This window comes from Chrysoperla carnea, chromosome 3 (genome assembly GCF_905475395.1).
Source record: "Chrysoperla carnea chromosome 3, inChrCarn1.1, whole genome shotgun sequence".
In the NCBI taxonomy this organism is placed as follows: Eukaryota; Metazoa; Arthropoda; class Insecta; order Neuroptera; family Chrysopidae; genus Chrysoperla; species Chrysoperla carnea.
Genome location: NC_058339.1, coordinates 80427451 through 80449269, shown reverse-complemented (window position 1 = coordinate 80449269; position 21819 = coordinate 80427451). Strand labels below are relative to the sequence as shown.

The 21819-nt window shown below is 29.5% G+C and overlaps 1 protein-coding gene across 2 annotated transcripts in view; it reads left to right on the top strand.

Moving 5' to 3' along the window:
- LOC123296623 (serine/threonine-protein phosphatase 4 regulatory subunit 1-like) overlaps window positions 1-21819 on the top strand; it is a 241718-nt gene that overhangs the window by 11549 nt on the left and 208350 nt on the right. For both annotated transcript variants that reach the window (XM_044878174.1, XM_044878173.1), the window contains exon 3: window positions 4994-5123. In XM_044878174.1, coding sequence (XP_044734109.1) covers window positions 4994-5123 — 130 coding nt within the window. The remainder of the gene's footprint in view (window positions 1-4993; window positions 5124-21819) is intronic.

Below are 21819 nucleotides of genomic sequence, written 5' to 3'. Positions count from 1 at the left end.
GAAAATACATTTTGACTGTATTTTCATCGTGAAAATCCTTCATTTCAATATTATGTGTATAAATAAAATAAATATATGGGTTAAATTTTTTTACTTTCATTTTTATTAAAAACTTTTTTTTTTTCACTTTTATTTTCATTGGAAAATACGCATATTTATTGTGAATTTATTTTTAATAGGGTTTCTTCCACCCCCTTCAATTAATAATGCTATTATAAAAATATAACATTTTTTTCTATTTTTAAATTCTAGGTTATTTGCGTGTATCTATTTTATACAGTGTGATTTAATAAATCAGGCATAATTTTTTTTTCTGGCGACATATTATTTGGCTCTAGCCTACATCTTAAATATCTTTACCTGGATATAAACCAAATAATCGAAAAAACTTCTTATTGAACTGGAGGATTTAAGTTAATATCGGAAGTCGGGATGAATTACACGATTTTTGAAGTTTTCCAATCAAATCTGTAGAACCTTAATCATGAGAATAATTGTTTCTTATTAAGAGTAGCTTTTTATAGTAGGTATTAGAACACAAAATTTCTCATTATCTAGATCGAAATTCGACCTCGTAATTTTAACCACAACAACAATTTTGAAAGTGTGGTAAAATGTAATGTGTGGACTATTTTAGACGTAAAACTTGATGCCAAATATCGTTTTAGATTCTAGACAGACATAATAGAACAAGATGGTTGCATTTGAAGAAACGTGTGATCCATTTTTAATATGATGATTATATTTGAACTATTTTCATCTATGGAATGTGTAGTTTTAAAGTTTTGCAAGATTTATTTTAAACATAGACGCACGTTGTGCGTCATACTTGGGTGTTTGTTTGTATGTATAACGTACGTCCGACGTCCGACCAGCATTGCGTCCGTCGTCTACTCTAAACACACATGGTGATGCATTAACTTTTTTTTTTTGATTTATTTTGTATTGAGATGAAATTTATTTTTATACAAAATTTCGTAATCATAAATAAACTATGCTTTTTGGAATAATATCGAATTATTTATTCCCTGGAGATTTGGCGATGTCGAATAATTTAAGCGCGAGTAATAGATTGAGACTTGAATACCGACGCAACTCACATAAATTGTTAAGATTTCTTCGAAAAATATTTCTATCCATATTTTCATTCACAAAGTTTTTTTGAAAAAAAACCGAGCTTTTTCTTTTAAAATTGATATAAAAATGGCAATAAAGGGCACTGGTTGTAGCTTTTGTCAAAAAGTTGCACACAGTTTTAAGGTAGTATCTGCCTTAGTTTTCGAAATATTGAAAGCTAAATAATAACAAAATTATCAATTCACGATATTTTAAAATTATTCCTAATATCGAAAAATTTTAGTCTTAGTTTTCGTCTTGTATTGTCAAGTTATAACATAATTCATCATCAAAATAGAAAAAATATATTTTTTAAATTTGTGTCTCCACTACCGTGTTCATACACCCTTAATAAGTCGGGTACAACGGGGTTTTTTTTTTCAAAAATTTATAAAGGTTTTAACTTTTCACCTAGTTTTGGAGAAATAAAAATCAATGTTAAATGTGCCTACTTTTGAAGCCATTTATTTATTTAAATAATCGGACAACCCCCCCCCTAAAATTTTCATAATTGATTTAGGCTTTGTCCAACTTGATATAAAAAATCAAGCTTTTTATTTATAATTGCCTTGGTGCTCGTACATCCTTAAGTCGGTAGGTCAAATAGTTTTTTTCAGAATCGTGGAAACCGTTTAATCCTTTTTTAATGTATATTATTAATTTATTAATATAATTACCTAAAATTAATCAGCGTTTCCTGGACCACTATAATAAGACAAATATTCCCTCATAAACTTCTTTCAATTTTTGGAGTTTCAGTTTTCTAATTCTAAACACATTAAATAATACAAATAAAAAAAAAATTTTTTCTAAACTGGAAAGTTTCTAAAAAGAATTTCAATAGTTTATGTCAGTTGCGCTTTAATAAAAATTCCAACCCATTTTTCGATCTAATTAACAAAAAAATAGACCAATTCCTTCATTTTTACGACGTGTGGTCCTTCGAGGATAACAATAGAGCAGAAGATTCGAGGGTAGCAATATTCTTATAAGTTGTCTACCCTGGTCAAAAAAATATATCAAATTTTGATTTTTATAAAAAGATTGTAATTCGAATTATCAAGTTATCATGTCAATCCGAATAGAAGTAAAAGCACCCCTTGATATTTGTATTCGATTTTCAATTGTTATTTGTTTTGGTTAATGTAATTAAATTTATTATATATATATAGAACAAATAAAATTTCAACGTAGATATGAAATAAAGTTTATTACCTGGTGGTTCATACAATTGTTATTATTTGTGAAACTGTAACGTACTTGATTTACAAACCATAATAAATCGTGTGTATCACTTTTTTTTATAAACCACTCTGTATGATTTTGTGTATAGGTTAAGTTAGGTTGGTCGCAGCTATGAATTGAATGATGTATATGTTACTATAAGAGTCCGAATATTCGTTAGTAAACCCTTATAGTTAGGGTGACGCCTACGAGCTTGGAGGAAAGCTTTGAAAGCGTAAAAATTTGAAATCTCTCAGAATCAAGAAAAATTTCAAAAATATTTTTGCATCCAAATGCTTTACTAAAAGCTATTTTTATCCCATTATATATGGCAATATGGCTTTGGGCGGACCTAGGTATGTCAAATCGGTTGAAAATCGATCAAAAAACGTTAAATTTTAGTTTTAACTATAATTTTTTTTTTCAAAATTACCTTATAAACTGAGTTTCATCAAATTCCGAAACAAATAATTTTTTACGATTTTTTCGAATTTTTGTGAGGGGTGCCCCCTGAAAAAATTGCAAAAAATCGATACAAATTTATCGTCTCCAATTTCGATAAAACTCTGTATATAAGGTAATTTTGAGGCAAAAAATACAAAAATCGGTTTCATTTAACGATTGGGCGAATAATTCTCGAGATAATACCGGAAATCGATCCGAAATATCATTTTTTTCGAAAATCACTCGGCCAATCGCCAAATAAACTCGATTTTTGAATTTCTTGGGTAAAAATTACCTTATAAACTGAGTTTCATCAAATTCCGAAACAAATAATTTTTTACGATTTTTTCGAATTTTTCTAAGGGGTACCCCTTGAAAAAATTGCAAAAAATCGATACAAATTTATCGTCTCCAATTTCGATAAAACTCTGTATATAAGGTAATTTTGAGGCAAAAAATACAAAAATCGGTTTCATTTAACGATTGGGCGAATAATTCTCGAGATAATACCGGAAATCGATCCGAAATATCATTTTTTTCGAAAATTACTCGGCCAATCGCCAAATAAACTCGATTTTTGAATTTCTTGGGTCAAAATTACCTTATAAACTGAGTTTCATCAAATTCCGAAACAAATAATTTTTTACGATTTTTTCGAATTTTTCTAAGGGGTACCCCTTGAAAAAATTGCAAAAAATCGATACAAATTTATCGTCCCCAATTTCGATAAAACTCTGTATATAAGGTAATTTTGACCCAAAAAATACAAAAATCGGTTTCATTTAACGATTGGGCGAATAATTCTCGAGATAATACCGGAAATCGATCCGAAATATCATTTTTTTCGAAAATCACTCGGCCAATCGCCAAATAAACTCGATTTTTGAATTTCTTGGGTAAAAATTACCTTATAAACTGAGTTTCATCAAATTCCGAAACAAATAATTTTTTACGATTTTTTCGATTTTTTCTAAGGGGTACCCCTTGAAAAAATTGCAAAAAATCGATACAAATTTATCGTCTCCAATTTCGATAAAACTCTGTATATAAGGTAATTTTGAGGCAAAAAATACAAAAATCGGTTTCATTTAACGATTGGGCGAATAATTCTCGAGATAATACCGGAAATCGATCCGAAATATCATTTTTTTCGAAAATTACTCAGCCAATCGCCAAATAAACTCGATTTTTGAATTTCTTGGGTCAAAATTACCTTATAAACTGAGTTTCATCAAATTCCGAAACAAATAATTGTTTACGATTTTTTCGAATTTTTTCTAAGGGGTACCCCTTGAAAAAATTGCAAAAAATCGATACAAATTTATCGTCTCCAATTTCGATAAAACTCTGTATATAAGGTAATTTTGACCCGAAAAAATACAAAAATCGGTATCATTTAACGATTGGGCGAATAATTCTCGAGATAATACCGGCAATCGATCCGAAATATCATTTTTTTCGAAAATTACTCGGCCAATCGCCAAATAAACTCGATTTTTTCGTATTTTTCTAAGGAGTCATAAGGTCATTTGGGTCTTTGCTGCGTAGGACCTATCTTGTAAACCGTTAGAGATAGAACAAAAATTTAAATGTAAAAAATGTTCCTTATAAAATATTAAACAACATTTTTTCGTAAACATCACTGTTTACCCGTGAGAGCACAAAATTGTATAGTATGTATGTTATGGTTATATCAGTTATAGTATCAGACAGAGTAATCAACACTGTCCATACATGGTATTTCGACAATTAACTCAGGCAATTGTTTGTTTACTCTTGTTTTATATAAAAATGTTTACGAGATGCTTGAAAAAACCATGAATAATTTGACTTTGAATAATGACTTTTCATAAGTCATTTCTTGCATCCAAATAAAGATAATCCCGGAGAAAAAACTTCACTTGAATTTTTTTAGCAGAATGTTCAAAAAACCAATTACAAGGTGATATTATTCCTTCGACCAAGTTGGCAAGCAATCGACCAAGTTGGGTTGGTCACATACTATATTCGGATTTGTATAGTACCATACCTATATTTATTGAGGTACATAACTCAATTTACTCAATGTTTATACACGAAATTGAATCAATCACAGGTTTTTTTGTTGTTGTTATAATAAAAGCGAACACAGAGAGAGCTGTGCATCGCTACCTAACTCCATCGCATCGATATAGATTGATGTATGATTGGCATTGTTTTATTATTATAGGGGGTCGAGATAATGGTGATGGGGATGAAATGCTGGAATCCAATGTACATTCGGTGGCAGGTGATGATAGTAACCTCAGACCATTGGAACAACTTCAGAAATGTGTCATCTCTGAACACGCTTGGAATCGGTAAGTGCCTATCTACTATACTACTTTCAACCTTTTGATGATACATGAAATATGAATTTTATTTAAAATCAAACAACGCTTTTTTTTTTTTTGTTCATCAGTAATTTAGTTTTCATTGTTATTCTTCTGTTTTTCAATTTTCCTCGTCGTTAACAGCAAATTCATATTTTTGTATGTGAGTTAATTTTTTGACATACATGTTAAAAAACACTTAATCAACAAAAAAAAACGATAAGTGGAAGTTAGATTTTATGCAAGAGGCTAGAAATTTCAAATGATAAATGTCTAAACGTTGAAATTTTAATCCATGCATTAGTTCAACATAATTAATTTGAAAACATCCCATACAAATCTACTGCCGTTATTGGTTTCTAATTTTATGACAAGTTTTCAAATAATAATAATGATAAGATTTTCAAGAAGCTAATTTTTTTTTAATGAAAAACTATACGTACTTTTAATGATACGAAACATGAATTAAATTTAAAACCAAACAACAACGCCTTTTTTTATCAATAATTTAGTTTTCATCAGAAAATGAGAATTAATTTTTGATGTACATGTTAAAAAAATAAAACTTAAAAATAAAACAAATTCGTAGCGAAAGAGTTGCGTTAGTTAAACGAATTCTCTCTTAAGAGATAGAAAAAATAACACTTTTTTCTTATAAAAATAATTCTTATTTCTTAGCGTCTCGAGAAAAATCACAAGAGTACGTTTTTGCTTATAACTGATGAAAAAACACTAAAATATTTTTTATTTTGAAAAAATTCTAATTTGTGTACTGTTTTTACTTTTGTAAAAGTAAGTTTAAGGATTATAGCGTCAGTATTGCGCGGTACATGTGAGAATTAAAAGTCTCAGCCCTGCAAATACGTACGGCGTTGCTGGATAATAGCTCTGCATAAGTATTCGAAGCGAGTAACATAAATGCCATGCAAAAATTAATTTGATAACTTCGGTAATCGGTACCGGAAGTTAAAAAAAATATTGATCTCCCATTAATTTCCTACGTGACTTATTTCTGTACGGCATTTATGTAATTCGCTTCGAACACTTATTCTGAGTTAGTATCCAGCAATATATTTGCTGGTTCACCTTACTGCTGGTTTGCTGCTTAAACTTACATTTACATTCAGGTTCACCTTTTTCAACATGATTCCCAGTGGATCATTTCGCCCGAAAAATTTTAGCATTGGCTTGTAGCCTAATATTAAAACATAAAATATCGCGTAAAAATTATATATAGCGGGGAAAAATATCTGATTCTCGTAGTGGATGGTACTAACTAACAAAAAAGGAACTGTGATCTTTAGAATGAATTTAAATAAAGGAAGTGAAACTGTGACCCTAGATACTGCTATACTACTTTAAATTAAACGATCCATTTACAGGGTGGGTCATTTTAATCTATACACCTACATATCTCGTTTTGTAGTTAACCAATCAAAAAATAACTTCAACAAAAGTTGCAGAGTTTGATGGGGGATATCATGTTCTGACATCAGATTGGGCGCAGTTCTTCGGCTTTAATAGCCAATTTAGATCCTAAACGGTAAGGGATACAATAAATTTTTAAATTAGAAAGTTGATCCTCATATAAAAACTAACAATTTTAGTTTAAAACATTTTTTCGAAAAACCTTAGCTTTCGGAAGGAATGCGTCTTAAAAATATGTGTCTTTATTGCATTTAATCGAAAGAAAACACTTTAACTACAACTTAGCCAAAAGTTGTCCAAGGCAATAAAGACATTCGCCTGTGTCCATGACTTTGTCCTACAATTATCGATGAACTTTAAGTATATTTTCTTTCGATTAAATGCAATAATGACATAGTTTTAAGTCGCATTTCCTCCGAAAGCTAACGTTTTTCGAAAAAATATTTTAAACGAATATTATTAGTTTTTTTATGAGGAACAACTTTCTAATTTAGAACGTTTTTTTATGCCTTCCAGTTTTGGATCTAAGTTGGCTATTAAAGTAACCCGAAGAACTAGGTCCAATCTGATGTCAGAACATGATGTCTCTCATCAAAGTCTGCAACTTAAGTTATTTTTTATTGTTTAATTATAAAACGAAATATTTAGGTGTATAGATTAAAACGGCCCATCCTGTATATTGAATTAGAAATCGTATTTTTCGATAGTGGATTGTTATTACACAGACTTTGACGGGATGTATCGTACGAATGTTTTAGTAACAATAAAATTATAATAAAGTTGTTTTTGGAGTACGTTCGTTAAAAAGAGTCTTGATATACGTCCACGCCTACACTTGCACCTCCACCTTCGTATAACGTCTACAACTATAATTTTTGGCACCAATCGGCTTGTGTTCAACTCGTAAATATTTAGTCTATGTTACATATCACTGTTATTGGTCATTTTTATTTATGCTATGTGGTGCCCCGTTTTTTCTGTTGTTTAAAAAAAGTGCTAAATTTATTATATTTTTCGAAAAATTTCTTTTTTTAACCCCCGACTAAAAAGAGGGGTGTTACGTGTTTAACGTATCTGTGTATCTGTCTGTGGCATCGTTGCTCCTAAACAAATGAACAGTTTTTCTTAAAACATAGCTAAGATACTCAATTAAATTACTTTCATACAAACACAAAAATCAAAATCGTTTCATCTATTAAGGAGCTACGATTCCACCCTTTTGTCGGGGGTTTTTTTTAAAATTCTTAATTACATATTATGTATTTTTCCAATCTTAATTAAAGACAATTTAAAAAAAGCTATAAATTTTTAATTTAAAATATCTGAAAAAATTAAGATTTATCACAAACCTTTCTTGTGTATCACAAAAATCGAAATAAAAAATTGTATGATATCTACAGGGTGTATCATAAGTCACGACTAATATCTAGATAAAATTTGTTTAGTCGAAATAAGCCGAAAATTCTTTAGAGTTTTTTTATTCCATGTACTATTAACCAGGTGAGTTTTCCTTAACTATCGTTTATAAATTTTCAAAATTTCTCGATTAATATTAGGAAATTTTTGCCAGGAGTAAAATTTCCGAAGACCGTCTATGTGGCTGTATTTGTTTCTAAAGTTGATATTGGCCGTATTGCGAGTGTTATGGACTATCACACGCCGCTTGAAAATTTATTATATGTAAGACGAGTGAATTTGTTTTATTTTTGTGTTTTTTAAATCCTTTGACCTTTCACGCGCAAACGGAACTTCCTATGCTATATGAATTTTTTTTTTGCACAACTAAAAGTTCTAAGGATAACCTAGACTAGTTTATATCTCGAAAAAGTATCTCATTTCTTTGCAATTTTTATTAAATTTTGAAAAATAACACTCAATTAATAGTGTGTTTACTATTCAGCTATTGATCAACCTTTTTATTTCTCTGCATAACTGGCCGAAGCAACGGATAAATGTTAGTAATTATCAAGTTAAAATATTATGCGATAGTATTTGTTTTTAAAGTTAGGATTGTACCTAGCGAAACAGGCGGGTAACAGCTATAGTATAAAAAATAAATGTGTATGATTAGATCGTCAAAGTGATCGGTTAGTCTCGGTCAATAATATTATGAGTGTTAAGATTGAGAATTCAATTAATAATTTGTAATTGGCAGTTGTAGCGATCCAAAACACATCATAACTAATCAAAAATAACTTTTGTTTTTATTTTAAATTTCATTGAATGAAAGCCAATGTTGAACGGTACCACCTTCTCATCAAAATGGAATGCATAACCTCAATTTTTATGTGCATGTTTGTGAATTTTAGTTTAATTCTATCTCTAATAAGTATCAAACAGTTTTAGAAGACACAAAGGAATTTTGAAAGATTGATTAATATAAAATTAATTTGGCAAAAACTTTTAAACAATGCGAAACGAATAAGTCTAGACTCTCAGGCATATTTTAGGCTGCCATCTCAAAGTTCCATTAAATTGGAAGATAAACAAGAAAGTCGAGAAATAGTGAAATTTGTACTTATGTACTTATCTGTACTTATTTATTGTCTCGATTCATGAAGTTATAACAAAATTCATCATGAAGGTAAAATCTAAGATAAAAGTAATTTCAACTCCAAATCCAGCTTGCGCGTACATTCCTTGTATAGACGGTGACACTTTTCTTTTCTATGTCATTGCTAATATGTTTATTTTCTATAAAAATTCGTTATTTTTAATATAAATGTTTACAATATAATTTATAAATATGCAAAAAGACTTCTTGATGACCGAAGTCGACTTCACCGAATTTTTGCAGTTATTAGAAATTTTGATATATTTGCATCGATCATAAGCTCAACCCGTTAGGGAAGTATTTTCTATAACTGTATATCCATTTATGCCTCACTCGATATAAGCCTGTGATTAACTTTAACGTAATTTAAGATTAAGATAATCGAACGGTTGACGAGAGTGCTGCCGAGTTGATATTTTATTGTAAATAAGGAAGTAACATTGAATAAAAAGTTATTCTCATTTCACAAAATTCATATTTTTTTGATACTTTACTGAAAATTTTCATTACTAAACAATAAAAACACGCAAATACGTTCGTACCCAATTTTAGGACGGTGTGAAAATTCGCTACAATATTAATTCTATGATTTAAAAAATTCAAATATAATTAACTAATCAACCTATATTGGAATAAGAATGAAAATTATTACTTTATCATTGACGAAAATGTTTAATAACTCTGTTCATTATTTTTCGTCGTACTTACTGATACATTGATTCAGAATGCTTTAAATTGCTACAACAAATAAAAAATTCAGACAATTTATCTGGGAGCCAATTTCTATAAGGTTTATTCGTGATCATTTGTTAGAAATATGCAAAGATATAAAATTTGATAAATTCTAATAATAAAATTAAGTTACAAACATATATAAACAAATTTACAATAAAATTAAACGTCTGAGTATGCGACACGACACTCTTGATGATGATGTTACTATATTTACAGGCGTCTGCGTCTCGACGCCATCCACACACATATTTATAAACTGAACTCAGCACAGCATAATAAGGCTACAAGAGTGAATTGTGAATATAATAAACGACATTGGCTCGAATAATTACCGATTAAATGTGTTGCTTTATGTCTGTCCATTATTAACGACTGTTTAGTGTCCTCTACTGTCCACACAACAGAATCCAGTGTTTTTATGACAAAAAAAAAAGGAATAATTCGTTACGTTCTTCAACTATATTACATTCGTTATTTTATACCCTGTTTATATCTTTCTATGGATAGTGACAAAATCTCAGAAATCAGATATCGATAAAATCGAAAAAAAGGTCATAAAAAGCGAATATCGAGTGAGTCCAGAGAGTTAAGATATGTTGACCGGTGTCGGAGGAATGTCGTAAACTAGGTCTGCTACGTATTTGCTCTATATAGTTATTTTAGGATGAAGATTGAAATATTAGTTACTTGCAGTAATTCAAGAATTCTAAGGACTATAAAAAATGGTTGAGGGTTAAGGAAGGTTTCGATGATGGCTCTGATTACCGAAAAATCCGATCATGTTTTCTCTCTCATCAACAATATCAGAAATGGCTAAAACGATTTTCATGAAAATTAGTATGGAGGGAGTTTTTGGGCGAAAAATCGATGTAGCTAGGTTTCTTTTTTAGAAAATGTCTTTTTTTATCCGTGTTTTCAGGAAAAACTGAAATATTGACTGCAAAATATGATTCTTCCTGACATCTATTGGCGACGAAATAAAGTACATTACCGGGACATTCAAATTGGTATTTGTGTATCGATTTTTTAAATTATTCTTATATTATACCACTAACAGTAATACATAGTAATAAAACACTTTTGTTATAAATATTATCAAAGGTAATTAATGAAAACTCTAGGATATTTCGAAATAAATTTCGATTATTGCCCCAGTTTCCTAGATCAATTTTTTGTATTTTATAAATACGTATTTCGACTACCAAGTAGTCATCATCTGTATGAATTAGCTAATCGTAATTTCTCTTATTGTGTATGTTAAGGTGGAGGTACTCTGATTGTGTATGTTACTCGTTGCTAATTTGGTGGCTACTTGATGACTACTTGGTAGTCGAAATACGTTTTTATAAAATACAAAAAATTGATCTAGGAAATTGGGTCAAAATTCGAACTTTATCTAGAAGTCCTATGGTGACTCTTCGGGTACAGAACCCTAATAAAAGAACAAAAATTGGATTCACGAAGATGAATGAATTTTGTGAATCGATTCATATTGATTACTAACAAAAGAATACTTTTCGAATCATTTATAGACGTTAGAATAATAAACTATTCATTAATAAAAAATAATTTGAAAATAGTTTTATATGTTTGCAAACATACGCACACGCTCGTACACAAACACACACATACGTATAAATAACATCCTACGTCAGTGTACCCAAGACAGGAAGTCATCATGTTCAGTTTGATGGATCAAAACAGAAAATAAAAATACACAATATTTTATATACAAACAACGCAAATATAAATGGCAAAAATAAAAAATCAAAATTCAACATCCTGGAAGCTAAACGATCATCGATCACTCACAATAATAGATAGCGTCGCGTCTAACGCCTAATTCAAAAAGGGGTTTTTAACTTGTTGAGCGGGCGCTGGATGGAGCTGAGCAAAATATGAGTACCGCATTTTGTCAATTTATTCTTGTTTAGAAAAGCTTAAAGATTAATATTCTGGATCTTGCCAGAAACTATATTGGTCCAATTTTTGGATACCCTCTCCCCCCCCCCCCCCCCCAGAAACAGTTAAATGAGATTTTTTGAACCAAGAAAAAGTTACTCTAGGTTCTTTGGGTCATTTAACGTCAAAAAGGCTCCTTGTGATGATTTTTCATTAAACCAAAATTTATTTAACTTTAAATAATCCGAAATAATCAATGAAGTGTTATGAGTTCCAAACATTAAAAAAAAAAATAATAATTTTTGTCGATAAAAGAAACGTTAACTTCCTGGTAATTTGTCAATTTATTAATTTTGACAGTTCATATCTCGCGATTATTATTTATCGACCACCCAACCAGATTTATTTAACAAAGAAAAAATCCATTCATGGAAATTCGTTTCCAAATCAGTTCTCTTCTTTCTCTTTGATGTAGAAATAATAGTTACTAAACAATTATTTCCAAAAAAAAGAAATCAACGAACTTTTTTGTAAATTATTTTAAATGTTAAATTTTTTGTTAAATATTTTTTTTTAAATTATACACGAAATTGCAACGATTATTGTATGCAAAATCTTAAACAAAATGATGTATTTTGCCACAAAACTGATGTCGTGTCAAAAACCAGTCCGTGTTTGTTAAGTGGAAATTTGTTTCACGCCATATTTAATAAACGTCACTTATTCACAGAGAAAAAATATTAAACAACGGAGATGAAATCAAATATCGCTAATCTCAGACTTATATTGATTCATTATTTTTATTTTTAACCGACTTCAAACAAAAAAGGAGGAGGTTATCAATTCGACTGTATTTTTTTTAATGTGTGTTACCTCAGAACTTTTGACTGGCTGAACCCTCGATTTTGATGATTCTTTATCTATTTGAAAGCTGGTACTTCCCGTGTGGTCCCATTTTGGTCCAGTTCTGACAACGGCATCCATGAGAAAACCATAAAAGTCTTAAATTTTCATTAAGTATGCACGACAAGAGGACGAGTAACTCAATATCACGCCAACTGATTTCGATGATTCTTTTTTTAGTGACAAATTAGTTAGTGTACTTCATATTCACTAAAAATCACAAAATAAAAAAACTTTTAACAAAAAGAAAACCAACTTCAAAAGAAACTTTTCCAAAAGAAATTAATATGCACTAAAAAGTAAAAAAATAACGATAATATAATGTAGATAGATTTATTGTTATTTTTGGAGTCGGGGTCAGCCAAGTAAATGTAGCAAACTGTTCGGTCAGAGTTTTTTCTTTGGCTGACACCGACTCCAAAAATAACAATTATTTTAACTACATTATGTTATCGTTATTTTTTTACTTTTTATTTTTGTGAAAAGTTTTTTTTTATAATACCCTATGTAGATCCAAATAATATCAGTATTTCTGGTTTTTATACCCTATGTTAGTGAAAATATCGAACTATTTAACGTTTAAAATGCTTTCCTGAATGTTTAATCTTAATTTTTTATCAGTTATCTGCCAAATTAAAGTAGGTTAGGAATATTTTAAATTCTTATTCCAATATTTCGAATTTATTCTGATAAAATGAAAAAAAAAACTGTTTTATCGATGGGCGACAAACACTTTGGCCGTTAAACTTATGAAAACCTTGGTAGGGTTTTCCGTGAAAATGTTTTGTATTTTCGAAATTTAGGGAAATATTAATATATCAATCATCTCAGTCTTCTGGCCATTTTAAAGACAGAATAGATATTGACAAGATTTTTCATCACATTGATGTAAAAAAATTTTTGTTTCGCTCTTTTTTCATTCCTTACCTACTACTCTGCTCATACATCCTTATAATTGTAGATTTTAGGGCTTAAAGAATTAAAGCATTTAATTTACCTAACAGTAGATTCTTCAAATGAATAAAAAAAAATTTAAATTTTAATCGTTTGTATCCTGTTTCTCGATTTAATTAAAATGTAAATATTTAAACAAAAAAAAAAGAACTTTTTGAATAAGGGAAACATTTTCAAAATTCATTGATTTAATCTAACTAGTCATGGATGATACAGAGTGTACCATACAATCGGGCATGAAATATTTGTTTATTATTTTCTAAAATTAATGTTTTATAAACTTTTCAAAAAATTATGTGAATTTATTCGTTTAAAATCAAAACTTGAGAAAAAAAAGGGAAAGGTAGAGTTTTAATTTTTTATTGCCATAACATTCTATGACCTCTTTACCTTCTGTTTTTTACTTCGTGTAATAGAAATTAATCTAAATCTGATTTTTTGTTGGTAACACATTTCGATCAGCTTCGCCATAAACATTTTTTCAGTGACTGTACTTTATTTACAGTTCTTTTTCGTTCGGTTTCAGTTTTTTCCCAGCGCTGCAAGGTGGGAATGATTTAGCGTTTAATTATCGGAATACACGATGCAAAGGAGTAATATGTTTATCAGCCAAAGTATGTTTTAATTTTTCGCTTGTGACGCTCTAGAGACCAAAAGCGGGTATCGTTTTTAATATTTCTTACGTCAATCTAATCGATTTGTGTTAATCTTAACAGTGTCACTAAAGATATGCTAGTAATCAAAAGTCAATATGGCGATAACCATGGCGATATTTATTTCACTATAACCGACATTTAGTGAAATATTGTTTAAAAAACTAAAAAAGTATGGTTATCGGTAGTATAATAAATTTATATAACTGATGATGTTCTATGCATGGGTATGATATTAGAGAGTTACATACAAATATACATACATAATACATACAGGTGAAGCTAATAAAAGCGTGTTAAAAAAAATGAAAATCGACGGACCATGTTAGGTGGGGTATCATTGAATAAATTTTTGAAAATCTTAAAAAAAAAATAATAATTTAAAAAAATCTAAAAACCCTACTGCGATTGAAAATAAAAAAACAAGCCCAGTAGTCTACATAGCGACTTTAAGTTACGACTTTAATCTCGAGAGTCGGGGCTCATTATTGGGAAAATTTGATCCTAGATTTTGAATAGGGCCCAACGGTTTAAAGTCACTATATAGACTACCAGAAGACTACTAGACTTGTTTTTTTGTTTTCAGACGGGATATAATTTTTTTTCTGTTTTACTGTGATCTCCACATCAAAATCTATTTAGAATATGTATTTCCAGAGTCAATGAATTTTTGAAACTGTAAAGTTCAGTGCCCAATTTTTTATTGGTTAGGTGCGAGTGTTTCCCATGTAGTCAGTACAAACGAATGCGAAATTTTAGACTCACTAGCTTTGTCTGAATTATTCTGAAACTCATTCTGAATTAAATTTATTTATTTATTCGTCAAAATAAGAATTGTCTAGTAGCTTCGGAGAAAATATGCGGACATAAGATTAGACAGACCTATATGATTCCGACCGCATGTATGGTATCATAATTATTTTCGAAAACGTAATAGGTTTTAATACATACGGAATGCTCAACAGTTAATTATGTTTTAAAATACATATCTATAAATATCATTACCCATAAATTTATAAACTGTATAATACTCTAATTCCTGGCCAGCCCTGTACTAAAAAATTAATATTTATTTAAATAACGGGCACATCTAAAAAGCTAATATTTAAAAAGAAGCCTGTTTTTTTTTTTATTTTAACAGTGAAACAGGTCACCATATAATAATTTTTAAATGGAAATAACTTTATAAATATATTTAAACTATATCACACAAAAAAAAACAACCCCTTCACTTCGCTACTACAAACCCTTAAAAAAAATGCATATTTAACAAAGGTAGTGTGAGTAGTATAGCCGCAATAAAAAAACCTTAACTGTACATATTATTTTTATTTTTGTAAGTGTCCCATTCTGGAAACGGGTACGTTTTCAAAGGTCGTGTGAATATGATCAGGTATACATAAATATAAAATACAAAAAAACTGGGTGTTTGGCCCATTAATAATAAATAGTGATCTATGGGAATCTTCGAATTAAGTAAGGTATTTTATATGGGACACAAAAACTTTTTTTTTGTGTATACAAATTACAATTGAATCAAAACTTGGAATTAATTGAATCCGATTAATAATCAAAATAACTACCCCTAAATAATGGTGTGTTATCTGTTATGTCAATAATAGAAAATTTACCGTTACATAAATTCCCATCGAAATATTTGTGAAATTTTAGCCAAATGAAATTAGTTCAGGATAAAAATAAGATTAATAGTGCCTGAAGCAAAAATGACTAGTCTAGTACCCTAATTGCGAAGATTATCAATAAAAGTTTATCAAGGTATTACTTTTGAAGGTAATACGAAAGTGCAATCACAAATTTAGAGTGATTCAATTATGAAATCAGGTTTCACTTCCAAAGACCTTTAAGCAGGCGTAAATTATTCCTAAAATTATTCCTAAAATTATTTCGAAAATTTGTGTAGATGTATACAGGATGGCTTCTTTTTTAAGTTGAAATATGATTGAAACTTGATAAATAAACTTAATCGAGAAAAATACTTCAAACGAATAATGCTAGTTTCAAAGACACACATCATATACCGGCATCGAATTCGATCCAACTTTTCAGGTTCATATAAACCTCTTTCTGATGCATAACTGACAAACATTACTTTAGATAGTAATTGATAACAAAAATTTACCTTTTTGTGCGTTTGTTCATTCAATTTGAACAGAAATGGTCTTTATAGAAAAACAAAACCCTTTTATTGAATTGGAAACATTTTTTCGAAGGGTGTCTAGATTTCGCAACAAATTTGATATGAAAAACAATTTTGGATAAAACTTTTCAGTCCTTTCATTGAATTTATTGGAAAGATTTTGTCGAAGGGCGTCTAGATTTCGCAACAATTTTGATACGAAAAACAATTTTAGGTAAAACTTTTCATTCCATTTTTTTCTAAAGTGTACAGTTTGCGGAAAAATGTGTCGAACAAACACTGTCAATAATAACATCTGTAATTTAAAATGTTAATCCATCAATTACTAGTTATGGAGTAGGGTGAGCTTTTCATTGAGCTTGAAAACCTAGATCAAGATTATTGTCTGCGTAAAGTGTGCGCCTACACACCCAACATTTTTCAATTGAAGTATTTTTATCGATAAAAGTTATTTTCGAGTTTCAGGTATATGTCAATTTAAAAAAGACCCTGTATTTTGAACATGGCAAGTTGTTGAGAAAAAAATGTGTCTTTTAAGAAATCAGATTTTAATTACAATTTTAAACTTTCGTACAACAGGGAGTGAATGCTTGTAGTATGGGATGTATTCATTCCTTTTTCGTAGAGTAAAATAAAATAAATCTCAAGATTTCTACTTCTTACAATCAATTTATATATAATTAAAATATTGGTGAAATATTGAAGTGGCGGAACAGTTCAGGCGTTGTAACGAGTAGTGATTTCCAAAATTTATTTATTTACACTACTGTTGTAAAAGATCCTTTCTAAGACGCCCTCCAATTTAGTAAATTTATTATCTCTTTAAAATATGAAGTATGGGCTTCTTTCGTCGTTAAACTTTCGAGGTACGTAGTTATTTCTTCAAATGCTTGAAGTATTTATTGTTTTAATAAAAGCTGATCTAAAAAATTTGTTTCGCAAATATATTGGAAACAATTTAGGAAATCTTGAACGACCTAATAGGAATGTAACTTCCCACTTTCAAAATCACTGACGTAATTATTTCATTCATTTAGAAATGATTTCAAACATGCAAAAATCCCAAAAGATGGTAAGTTATTCTTAATAGGTTCGAGAACAAAAAAAAATCTTAGCCCACTGACATAGTTTTTCTTTGGTGTTATCCTCTACTATGACTACTCGATTGGTACGGGAAATTCTGCTTGCGAAATTTGGCAGGCTTAGCTCTTAGCATGTGAGACCTATTGGATAAAGGGTTTACTGACCCATCGTAAATTATTAAAAGGTTAATTAAGACAACTGCTAATAAAAAATAATAACCCTTGTTATCAATAGATTTACTGACTTTCAATTAAACAGAATAAATAAACAACGCCTCTAAATACAAATAAAATTTATTGAAATCGAAACTGCTTATTGCACTTAAAAAAAAAAAAATTTAAATAACGTAATTATATTTTTGTGGTCCAGACGTTGAGAGTATGAGTTGAAGGGAATTATGTTTTATTGTGTAAAGTAACTGCAAGATCCATCAGGTAAAGGAAATGCATTTCATATCTGACTGAGGGGTTACTTAATGTCTTCTGCTTCCCCTTTATAAGCAGTAGAGCGCAGTAAGGGTAATATTATATATAGTCTCACACCTGCTCAATGGCGGCCTTTAATAACAGTCAAAAGATATATATATTTTTTTCTACCTAGTAAGCAACATTTCAATAGATTAGGTCTCTTTTTTTGTAGACTTTTTTTTTCGTTCCATTTACCCAATACATATATTAAATGAAGTTTCGCCTTTTTCTGCATCCATGTGTGTTAAAGATGTGTTGGATTGTAATTCTTAGAATGAAGGTTACTGTGCTCTATAGATACATATAAATATATAGATTGGTCCTGAAAGAAAGTATCATATTCATACAAAAAAAGTACTAGTTGCAAAAAAAAAAAATGTTCTTAACATGGTAGTTCTTGGTTCAAGAAAATATTTATTTGCTATACTTTTAAGCAGCTAAATTCTTATTTTCTTGAATTAAGGTAGCACGAACGCCAAGGCAAGTTTAGACTTGTGGTTGAAATGTTTTGTACCTTATTTTCAACTTTGATGATGAATTTAGTTATAACTTCGTGATTGTAACGAAAAATAAGAATACTTTTCGATATCTGTCTTGGTTTTCGAAATATCGAAAGCTAAGTAATTAAACAAAATTTTCAATTTTCTTATATTGTTAAGTTTCATAATTCACCATCAAAATTTAAAATATATATTTTTTAAAATTTGTGTCCTTATTACCGTGTTTATAGATCATTAATTAGTATTAGTTGGGCACAACGAGTTTTTTTTTTGTCCAACTTCATATAAAAAATCAAGGCTTTACCCCAAAATGGCCCTAGCGATCGTACATCCTTAAGTATTGAGATCTTCCTCTCGAGAAAATAAACGCATCTGCTTTAATCCATTAATTTTTTACTGTGTAGGTTTTTATTTGACATAATTTTGGGAACTTTGAAACAAGGTTACAGATTTCATGTTTTAACGGTAGATATCTTACCGCTCTATCGATTTTTTTCATTATTTACCATTTTCGAAGGCTGTCGTCTTCCTACGGGCACAGTGCCAGAAAATTATAATTATTTGTATACTTACTTATATCCTTATTATGTAAGGATATAATAATAATACAGTCACCATCAAAAGTTGAAGTGGACAATCCATTCGATATAAACTTAATTAAAGTTGTGTGTTTAACAAATTTTTTAATTATAGTGAAAAAAACAATTGTTCCAAACTTTTGACCCAAAAAGTGCAAGAATAGGATTTATTTGATGATTGAATACATAGTTTGAAAAAAATTTAAGATTTGAAGCGAAATTTAACGTCAAATCGTAAAATGTACACCATTTTTTTTGTATTTTGTGGTCAAATTATTGTTACAAAATTGAGATATACCAAATTCTGAAACAAATTGTGTACACAAAATAAAAATTAAATGTTAAAATTTTCTACAATCGGTTTTTTTTTTGTGATACTGTGGAAGTTTAAACAAAACGTTTATTTTGAACGCACCCTATATATATTATATATGCATTCAAGATACCTATATAGTTATACACATTAATGTGTAAGACTATATCTGTGAATTCGATCATGTATGAGTATGAGAGTCTTTTGTTATTCTATTATCGAATGCAATGCAACAATAATATATTAATATTTATTATTTGCTATAAAACTAAAACCTTACTTCAAATAAACTAAAAAGAACTTAACTATTCACATAATCACCTATATTTCTAGTCATGCTTTCTTCGAACATATAGACTTATGCACTGTATCAAAGGTTAACTGGGAAGGACCGAAGAGATTTATAGCACACTCTTTACAGCGCCCTCCTTTAGTTCAAATGAGCTGAATTGATTAACTCTGAAGGATCGAAGTGTGCTATAAGTCTGTTTACATCGCCCTTCTTAGTTAAAATGAGATGAAATGTAGAATTGCTTACGAGGCAGATTGATGTTACCAAAATTGGCGATTGATTCCAACAATTTGGAGGGGATTCCCACATGTAAAACCGCTTTTTTCGACGTATTTAAAGCTTTGATCATCTAGCCCAAATTGAGCTAGAGCGTGAAAAGCGATATGTTGATCGGGAAAGTGTCAAGGAAATGCCTTTGGAGTGTGTCAACTCCCCAGTTTTCTTCTACCTTTTTTTGTTTCGAAATATCAAATATTTTCGTAGTTTTTGAGACTTTGTGTATGTAGGTTGAACTAGCCTCGCCTCTTTCTCCAATTTTTATGTATAAAGATCATGGATTTTCGCTTTTATAAGGCACTATGCAAAGGTCCCCAAATTGAGAGAGAGGTTTGAAAAATTATCTACGAATTGGGTAAATGCCAATGCTTTTTGTCAACTTTCGCCTCTTCCAGCTCTACTATAAAAAGTTTTTTATATGTTTAAAACAGGCATGGGCGAGTTATATTAAGTCAAAGTCACCATTGTTATAACTTTATTGAGTGCCATAAACTTTATTGTGTGTCTCTTTATACAAGTCCGCATTGCTCTTCTACCTATACCAGTTTCTCTAATTGTAATGAGATAGAAAAAAAAAATTTGTCTCTCTGTCTTACTCTTGTTATTGGTTGACACTGGTTAGGTTGTCGCTGTCTTGCTCATTATTAAGTTACAGAAGTGTTAGAGACTTCTCTGAGTCACATGTGCCCATGCCTGTTTTTAAAACATAAAATGACATAAATTCGATTTCAATAGAAACATTAAATAATTAGAAGCAATCTATCTAGAAAGGGCAAATATCACCTTAGTGATGAAACTTTGCTCCTCACAAGTTTTTTTATTATTTATTTTTGACCTTAAATTTATTATAGACATTTTTTTATATTATTATTATGTTTTTATCATAAATAAATTACTTATTATGAATTTGATGCCATGTCGTAAAATTCTATTTTTTATAAAGGAGAAAATTAATTTTCATCGTTATGGTGCCAGCCTTATACCTAAGGTCAGGCTTTATTGTGATTTCGTATGTTTTAATTATAATTTGATTTTTAAGGGAAAACAGTTGATAATTTTCGATTACGTCAAACAAACGAGTCTAATTTTATTGGTTTAAGTGCTTGCGAAAATTTAAAAAGATATTCAGAAATTCTGAAAAAAAAATTAGGAACAAATGTGTTATCACCGTTTCCGCATTCACAGGTTTGTCTAAATTTCTGAATTGGAAAAATTGTAAAAATATTTTAAGGTTGATCGGGCAGTACCTTACATGTTATAATAGAATTTAGATAGCGTCTAACATCACTAGTAATCGGATTTATATAGTTATTTAATAATTAAGGATGTATGAGCATGACAACAATGTTTGATTTAAAGACTCAAAATTTTTTATAGGTAGACTTTTACTCTGAGAATATGCGGTTAAAATTTCACCTTAGGTATACATGCAAATTTTTAAGAAAAAAATGACTGAAAATCGATATAAAATGCATCGCTCTTTATTTTGAAAGTTTTTGACAATTTTCACTTGGAACGAATGAAAACAAATTAAAAAAGTTTTTTAATAGAGAGTAAACATATTAGCAATGACATAAGGAAGAAAAAACCAAGTGTCTCTTATCATATTTTAAACTTTGATGATGCATTTTATTATAACTTCATGAATGTAGACGAAAAATAAGAATAAAAATTTTCAATATCTGCCTTGGTTTTCGAAATATCGAAAGCTTAATAATTAAACAAAATATACGTAAATACGAAAATTTTCGTCAATTTTTTTTCTTTTTTTTTTTTATTAAGATATTTACAACACTCGCCAACATAAAAAAAAATTGTTTCAATCGTATGAGCTCGCAATTAATAATATATGAAAAATTCAAATTTTTATCTAGACAATGAACTAACT